General features: G+C 40.3%; 2 protein-coding genes across 6 annotated transcripts in view; one reads left to right on the top strand and one right to left on the bottom strand.

Moving 5' to 3' along the window:
- On the top strand, positions 1-5,812 carry LOC118395904 (homeobox protein DBX1-B). The gene is made up of 4 exons (XM_035789983.2): positions 1-983; positions 1,187-1,291; positions 4,170-4,372; positions 4,535-5,812. The coding sequence occupies exons 1-4, from the start codon at positions 617-619 to the stop codon at positions 4,850-4,852; spliced, it is 993 nt and encodes a 330-aa protein (XP_035645876.1). The 5' UTR covers positions 1-616; the 3' UTR covers positions 4,853-5,812.
- A 6-nt stretch (positions 5,813-5,818) lies between these two features.
- LOC118395903 (neuron navigator 2-like) overlaps positions 5,819-9,118 on the bottom strand; it is a 91,879-nt gene continuing 88,579 nt past the window's right edge. For all 5 annotated transcript variants that reach the window (XM_052466225.1, XM_035789979.2, XM_035789982.2 and 2 more), the window contains one exon: positions 5,819-9,103. In XM_052466225.1, coding sequence (XP_052322185.1) covers positions 8,969-9,103 — 135 coding nt within the window. In that variant the 3' untranslated portion in view covers positions 5,819-8,968. The remainder of the gene's footprint in view (positions 9,104-9,118) is intronic.

Here is a 9,118-nt window from a genome sequence, read left to right as displayed (position 1 = left end):
TTTAATACAAGTGAATGCGGATAATATTTACAAATAATTACAATTATGACATTGCATTCTAATAGAACTGAGGCAATCACCATATTCTCAAAGTTCCTCCCACAAGCCCGAAACTAACGACATTAATGCTGTTATATGCTCAAATGAATTTAAAATACACTTTTTAAATAAACCCTCTATTCACAGACAAACTTCGTCGAGTCCTTTAAAATAGCCTTTAATTAGTCTCTGTGTGCTGCCACCGTTATCACAGTGAAAACTATACCAAAAAGTGGTCAGTGTGCAAAATTGATGACTACACTTTCTTTGTTAAAAGGACATTGTCTTGCGCTTGCTTATGAAGTCTAATCCAATCATAAATTGCTTATTCGAACCAATCAGCAGGCACTGAATTTCCCCTGAAAGAAACTCACGTCGAGAACTTTGTTGAACTTCATTGTTTGACTGTCAGTTTCGAAAAGGCTTTGCTAACGGTCCACTATAAAACGCTTCTTCTAAATGGAATGGTCAGAAGAGAACTGTGAGTCTTTCCACTTGGATCCTATAGGCCACGGAAACTCATTCAGTGAGAAAGGGCTCTTTACAATTACTCTTCCTTATCCACCCAAAAGGAGCAATGATGTTCCCTAGTGTACTTGCGGCTTCCGATATGTACCCCAGACTACTTCGACCGCCGGCGGCTCACTCTCTGCCCCAGTCCTTGCATTCAGCGTTCGCCGCCCACTCAAGCTTTTTGGTGGAGGACCTGTTGCGGATCAGCCGGCCAGTGAGCTACTTGCACCGGACGATTCCGTTACCCAGCGTGTCTCCCCCGGGATCAGGAGCCACCACGCTGACCTGCAGTCACCACACTGACCAAGCTGTCATCACCACTTCAGCACAGACAAGAACGGGCTCTCCTCAGAGCCCACTCTCCATCAACAACGACCCTAACTATCTGAAGTTTGGAGTTAATGCCATCCTAGCACCAGAAACGAGAAACGGTAAGATTATTGGGAATGTATAGGCTAATGTAAACTTCATTATTTAGCATTTACAAACAGGACACCTGTTACGCAGGGATGTGGATATGTGTAATGCATGGATCGAGATTATGAGGGCAGTGTCACAACATTTTAGGCCTATATGATTTGACAAAACGAAATGAGTAATTTAATTCAATGTTTTCTTTAATTTTGAATCACAGCATCGTGTACACCTTCAATGCATCATGCCATGCATGGCAAAACCTTCCCTCTGCCATATTTTGACGGATCGTTTCACCCCTTCCTCAGAGCATCCTATTTTCCAGGTAAATCCACTTAATAATCCGATGCCATGCTCCATGTATTCAGCTGATGTCGTTGTGCCTTAAAACAATCTGCCATTGGCTAGTTGAATCTAGAGGAAATACAACCGTTAGTTCAGAGGTTGGAAGCCGAAGAACATCGTGGAATCAGTCTCGCCAATTTGATGCCCTATTTAGCAGAGGCAGGAACTGCTGACATTTTGCACCGGTTCCCCTAATCTACAAATTAGCCGCAATTGTCATGGTCTAAATTTGAGGCGGATCCCCTCTCACAAGGAAGCTGCTTGCGTCTCTTCATTGCTTCTCTTTCCCACCGAGCCAGTGCACTTAGTTACTGATAACTCACAAAGCTTTCAGCACCATGACTAATTGGTCAGCTCCCTCCGGCAGCCACACACATTCTGCTGATAGGCATTTACCAGTCATGGACTAATTCCCCATTAGGGGCTATTCATTATTTCAATATTCTCACAAGACCACATAGAGGGTTATGCATGTTTATGGGTCGTGCTGATGTGAAAAATCTAAAGTTAGCTAACAATACAGTGGCTTGCCAAAGTATTCACCCCAGTGGCATTTTTCCTATTTTGTTGCCTTACAACCTGGAATTAAAATAGATTTTTTTGGTGGTTTGTATCATTTGATTTACACAACACGCCTACCACTTTGAAGACACTTTTTTTGTGAAACAAACAAGAAATAAGATATTTTGCAGTAATTACAGCTGCAAGTCTCTTGGGGTATGTCTCTATAAGTTTGGCACATCTAGCCACTGGGATTTTTGCCCATTCTTCAAGGCAACACTGCTCCAGCTCCTTCAAGTTGGATAGGTTCTGCTTGTGTACAGCAATTTGAATTGAGGTCTGGGCTTTGACTAGGCCATTCCAAGACATTTAAATGTTTCCCCTTAAACCATTCGAATGTTGCTTTAGCAGTATGCTTAGGGTCATTGTCCTGCTGGAAGGTGAACCTCCACCCCAGTCTCAAATCTCTGGAAGACTGAAACAGGTTTCCCTCAAGAATTTCCCTATATTTAATGCCATCCATCATTCCTTCAATTCTGACCAGTTTCCCAGTCCCTGCCGATGAAAAATATCTCCACAGCATGATGCTGCCACCACCATGCTTCACTTTGGGGATGATTTTCTCGGGGTGGTGAGAGGTGTTGGGTTTGCACAAGACATAGCATTTTCCTTGATGGCCAAAACGCTCAATTTTATTTTCATCTGACCAGAGTACCTTCTTCCATATGTTTGGGGAGTCTCCCACATGCCTTTTACCGAACACCAAACGTATTTTCATATTTTTTTCTTTAAGCAATGTCTTTTTCTGGCCACTCTTCCATAAAGCCCAGCTCTGTGGAGTGTATGGATTAAAGTGGTCCTATGGACAGATACTCCAATCTCCGCTGTGGAGCTTTGCAGCTCCTTCAAGGTTATCTTTGGTCTCTTTGTTGCCTCTCTGATTAATGCCCTCCTTGCCTGGTCTGTGAGGTTTGGTGGGTGGCCCTCTCTTGGCAGGTTTGTTGTGGTGTCATATTCTTTCCATTTTTTAATAATGGATTTAATGATTCTCCGTGGGATGTTCAAAGTTTCTGATATTTTTTTATAACGCAACCCTGATCTGGACTTCTCCACAACTTTGTCCCTGACCTGTTTGGAGAGCTCCTTGGTCTTCATGGTGCCCGCTTGCTTGGTGGTAGCCCTTGCTTAGTGGTGTTGCAGACTCTAGGGCCTTTCAGAACAGGTGTGTATATATACACGTAGATCATGTGACAGATCATGTGACACTTAAATAATGTCCACCTGTGTGCAATCTAACTAATTATGTGACTTCTGAAGGTAATTAGTTGCACCAGATCTTATTTAGGAGCTTCATAGCAAAGGTGATGAATACATATGCACGCACCACTTTCCTGTTTTTTATTTTTTGTATATTTTTTTAACAAGTAATTTTTGTAATTTCACTTCACTAATTTGGACTATTTTGTGTATGTCCATTAAATTAAATCCAAATAAAAATATATTTAAATTACAGGTTTTAATGCAACAAAATAGGAAAAACGCCAAGGGCATGAATACTTTTTCAAGGCACTGTAGATAGTAGCCTGGAGTCGTTCAAGTAAAATCTAATGATAGGCTATGGGCCGGTCTAATGCTACAGTGCTCTCTGTTATACAGTATATTTCAAGATTAAGAATATAGGTTTATTTTGTTCCCGAAGTTATAGTGAATTCACACATAAATTGGCTTTCGAATAGCCAACAATAAAGACGATTAAAATAATCTAAAATGGATAAGGTGTAGATCTGGATTTAGAGACAGCTTATTTTGAGAGCAACAAAACAACTTTAGCCTCATAGCTTTTCGTATTTAATGAAAAGGATGTGTGGCAAAAATAGGGCCCAGCCATCAGTATTCTCCAAATGATCTTGGCATGCAGACAGTTGTGATTAGTTTGAAAGTGTAGATCTCTTTTGTTGCAGTAATATATGGCTTTAGCGGCCTGTCCTAAGCCTTTTTTCAGTTAGTTCATTACTACACAATTACCGTTCACGCTTCATTAGCTACTCTATCTTTCATTGGGCCTTTCAAAAGGGATACTCTGCCTTTTTACCATACCAATGCTATAAGGGACCAAGCAATGTGCTAATTAGCTGCTTCGTGCCAATTCACTCAAACGGACTGCATTTCGGATCTTAAAGAGAGACTTTGGTTTAAACTACGAAATAATTATCTCATATGCACCTTTAACCCCTCCACCCACTCGCTGAAGAAAAGGCCAGGCTTCGCCTACTTTCACATTCACTTAGCCTATGTGTGCATTTTCTTGACTGACATGATGCAATGCTAATGGTATGTTGTTTTGATAAATATTTTAGCATCGTCTTCAGTGGTTCCTATCCCTGGTACCTTTTCATGGCCGCTGGCTGCAAGAGGAAAGCCCAGGAGAGGGATGCTCCGACGGGCAGTGTTCTCTGATGTCCAGCGCAAAGCCCTGGAGAAAATGTTTCAGAAACAGAAATACATCAGCAAACCAGACAGAAAGAAGCTGGCTGCAAAACTTGGGCTAAAAGACTCACAGGTAAAAATCTAAAAGTAATTTAGGCCCACATCAATACAAAACATAATCTCAATATAGGCTAGACCTATTTTGGGATTATTATTGGTATGTTATACTATTTTTATTAGAATCAACCATTAGGCCTATTAGGTAGCCTAATAATATTTAATGTTATTTTTCAAGGTGAAAATATGGTTCCAAAACCGAAGAATGAAATGGCGCAATTCCAAAGAGAGGGAGTTGTTGTCGTCCGGAGGTTGCCGGGAACAAACCCTTCCAACTAAAATGAACCCCCACCCGGACCTCAGTGACGTCGGGAAGAAGTCCTGTGAGGAGGAGGTGGATGCGTTCAGGCGGGACAGCCCGCGCTCAGCCTTCTGCCGCTCGCCATCAGAGCGCGAACTTTTGAACAGTGTGGAGTCGCACCTCTCTTCGCCTTGCAACTCCAGCAAGCACTCCGACTTCTCAGAATCAGAGGATGAAGAGATTACAGTGTCTTAGTTGTGCATAACACATACATTATGCTTATATAAAGTAGTTTAAACACATACTGTATATTGTCACATATATTGTATATAGACATTATTACCCAAATGAGACCCTTGCATTCTTTAATTTGAACACATAGCCTATTTGTCTGTGATATAACCAATTCTCCTATATGTTAAATGTAGGGGGTCATATTGGTTGTGGCAGATATTTCAGTACTTATTAAGCAAATTTGACATATTTTTGCAGATTTTAATCTTTGTACCATATTTTGTAAGGGGCATTTTTATACCAAGAGGATTATATCCGATTACAATGCTATTGTGAAAAGGCCAGTCTCTTACAATCCAGATGCAACGTCTTTAATCTATGTTAAATGTATAACTTAAAAATACATATATTATTTGTATGCTTTGTTTAAATGTTTGTATTTTGAGAGTATTTTTTTCCAAATAAAACTAGAAAATGTAAAGAACAACTTCTGCTTTCTTGACAATGGTCCAACAAAACACAATAACACTTAATAAATCATTGATGAATGTCAATAGGATTCATTATATTTCTACTACAATAAGTAGACGATGATAGATGAGGTGTCACTGCTGTTCTAATACGAAAGACAGGTCAGGACAATGAAAAGGTGCAGTCACTGTGGCCCTCCATTCTGGTTGTACACACTTCTACTGTACAGATAGATGGCAGGTATACGGGGTATAGACCGGAGGACATACCAGTCACATAGGTAGCCTAAACAATAACAGAAAATTACATAGGTAGCCTAAATAACAGAAAATTACATAGGTAGCCTAAATAACAGAAAATTGAGACAGAGTTGAGACAATGGAACTGGGCTTAACACACTGAACATTGCTGAACAATATTTAAAACCACATGAGATCAAAATAAAACTTTTTGCATTTAAAATAACTTACACTGATTTAGAGGATTTCTCTGAATAAAAAAAAATGAAAAGTACAGTATCGTGACCAGATTTATTCTCAGTCTCATGATATTTCACATAAATTATTGACAACATATTAACAACATACAATCTATAAACCAAACTGTACACAAATGACTACTCTCTATTTCTGTACAAGATTTCAAAATGTTTTCAAAACGTGGGATTCAGATAAAATATTTACATTTTTTTTACATAAGCAAAATGCACATATCAAATAATTATTAAACATTATTAACAACTAGATTCAATAGCACACCTTTTTCACAACATTCCAACATCCAAACTTTGTGGGACCAAGAGAAGAAAAACAAACATTTTCTATTTGTGCTTGCATCACCCTTTACAATCCAGTAAGATATGGTAGTGAAAATACAAACCTCACAAAAATATTCACAGATCAATGTACTTACAATACAACCTTTGACAATACGTAAAAATGGAAGTGAATTTTTGTTTTGGCTTTAGTCAAAAATTCCAAATGAAATTTGCATAGCATTTGTTTCTAAGAACACTCAGAGGATGAACAGCAACAACACTGGCAGATAATGGAGACCTTGTGAGGGGGAGCAACCAAAGTGGTGCCTCGTAGTAGCATAAGCCACTCTGAAAAAACTCCATCTTATTAGGGAATCAATTCTAGTCACTCCAATACAGCAACACTGAGGATCCCATTAACACTTGATGCAAATGGTCCTGGTGCTAATTCTCCAGAGTGAATGACTAGACACGCCATCCTCTGTCTCAAAGCCATGCAGTCGCTCTGATTCCTTTCTAGACTGGGACCTTTCAGATGTGGGTCTACATGTCCAAAGTGCCTCTATAAGAGAAACACTGGGTTGAAACATTTCATGCAGAGATTGCGCTCCGTTTTGAGCTGAATAAAAGACAAACAAGCACGGTTGGGATACTGTTTGAAACGCTCATGAGGTAATATATATTTAAAAAATTCTGTCAATAAGTTCACATTTTCCCAAGCAGAGCACCAAAAAAATCCTATAAGCATCACTGATTTAAAAACATCCCTAACAAAAGCCTAGACCTTTTTGCTACCCGCTAGGTGCACAGAAAGGATGTGTTTTCATCAAAGTCTGAACAAGCTAGCAGCCAGCACCTAAACTCTGCACAGCCTCTATAGAAATCATGTTCATTAAAGGCATGCGTGTTACTACCGTTGTTATAAAAGTAGCAAGGCATCATTTGAAAGTTAAGCATAAAAAATATGTCCACCATGGTCTGTGCCTCTCCACTAAGAAAATGCACACAGGTCAAGCTGCTAGGTAAAGTCCCCCCTTATCTCAGCTCGCTGGTCACCATAGCAGCACCCACCTGTAGCGTGCGCTCCAGCAGGTATATCTCTCTGGTCACCCCCAAAACCAATTCTTCCTTTGGCCGCCTCTCCTTACAGTTCTCTGCTGCCAATGACTGGAACAAACTACAAAAATCTCTGAAACTGGAAACACTTATCTCCCTCACTAGCTTTAAGCACCAGATGTCAGAACAGCTCACAGATTACTACACCTGTACATAGCTCATTTATAATTTAGCCCAAACAACTACCTTTCCCCCTACTGTATTTATTTTGCTCCTTTGCACCCCATTATTTCTATCTCTACTTTGCACATTCTTCCACTGCAAATCAACCATTCCAGTGTTTTACTTGCTATATTGTATTTACTTCGCCACCATGGCCTTTTTTTGCCTTTACCTCCCTTATCTCACCTCACTTGCTCACATTGTATATAGACTTATTTTTCTACTGTATTATTGACTGTATGTTTGTTTTACTCCATGTGTAACTCTGTGTTGTTGTATGTGTCGAACTGCTTTGCTTTATCTTGGCCAGGTCGCAATTGTAAATGAGAACTTGTTCTCAACTTGCCTACCTGGTTAAATAAAGGTGAAATAAAAAATTAATTAAAAGAAGCTCTATGCAGCTGAGTGAATGTATATCCAGTTATTGCTACTCAGTTTGGACCACATAAGCTATAGCCTAGGTTAGGTCACAGTCAAGGCAACCGGTTTGACATCTGATAAGCTATAGCCTAGGTTAGGTCACAGTCAAGGCAACCGGTTTAACATCTCATGAGCTATAGCCTAGGTTAGGTCACAGTCAAGGCAACCGGTTTGACATCTGATAAGCTATAGCCTAGGTTAGGTCACAGTCAAGGCAACCGGTTTAACATCTCATAAGCTATAGCCTAGGTTAGGTCACAGTCAAGGCAACAGGTTTGACGTCTCATGAGCTATAGCCTAGGTTAGGTCACAGTCAAGGCAACCGGTTTGACATCTCATGAGCTATAGCCTAGGTTAGGTCACAGTCAAGGCAACCGGTTTGACATCTCATGAGCTATAGCCTAGGTTAGGTCACAGTCAAGGCAACCGGTTTGACATCTCATGAGCTATAGCCTAGGTTAGGTCACAGTCAAGGCAACCGGTTTGACATCTGATAAGCTATAGCCTAGGTTAGGTCACAGTCAAGGCAACCGGTTTAACATCTCATGAGCTATAGCCTAGGTTAGGTCACAGTCAAGGCAACCGGTTTGACGTCTCATAAGATTTGTCATTTATTTATATGGTTGACTGTCTTTGCCTGTGATTGTAAACAGACTCCTAATAAACATTGAAAATAGTAGAGTACTGAGTTGAAATTATTCAGGTTATTGAACTTTGACTGGGATTTTTATCTTGGGTTACCAGCACCCAGTATGGCCCAAGGCTATTCAATTCCAGCCCTGGAGGGGAGAAACATTTCAGTTTTTTTGTTTCTATCTGGTAGTTAATTGTATTCAAGTGGTTTCCAGATTTGAATTAGAAGGAGAGGATGAAAAAACAGAAGTATGTCATCCCTTCAGGACCGGAATTTAATAGCCCTGTAAGGCCTACACAGAATAAAAGGTGCTATCTAGAACCTAAAAGGGTTCTTCGGCTGTCCCCATAGGAGGACCCTTTGAAGAACCCTTTTTGGAAAGTAGTGAGTTCCAGCCATTATGCAATATGTCTGCCTAAAGATATGAAATTACAGAAGTCCAAATTCTAACTTCAAATATATCTTCAAATACATAACCTCATATCAGTCTCCCATTGATGTCAATGGATGATTAACAAACGTATCTCAAGTTAGGATGTGTCCCAGCCACAGTGAGTATTATCTGCCCCAGTGAGACTCATAGTGTGCACTCCAGTGATAAGTCCAGCACAGTGTTGTCATGGTGATCCTGGTTGCTGTTGGAGTCACTGTCGTAGCTCTGAGTGCTGGCGGAGCAGTGGGCCGCTTCCTTTAGCTTCATCAGCATGTTCATCTGTGGAGATTAGAG

The sequence above is a fragment of the Oncorhynchus keta genome, chromosome 17 (genome assembly GCF_023373465.1).
Source record: "Oncorhynchus keta strain PuntledgeMale-10-30-2019 chromosome 17, Oket_V2, whole genome shotgun sequence".
NCBI lineage: Eukaryota > Metazoa > Chordata > Actinopteri > Salmoniformes > Salmonidae > Oncorhynchus > Oncorhynchus keta.
Note: the sequence above shows the minus strand (reverse complement) of the source record. Positions and strands in the feature narration are given on the sequence as shown.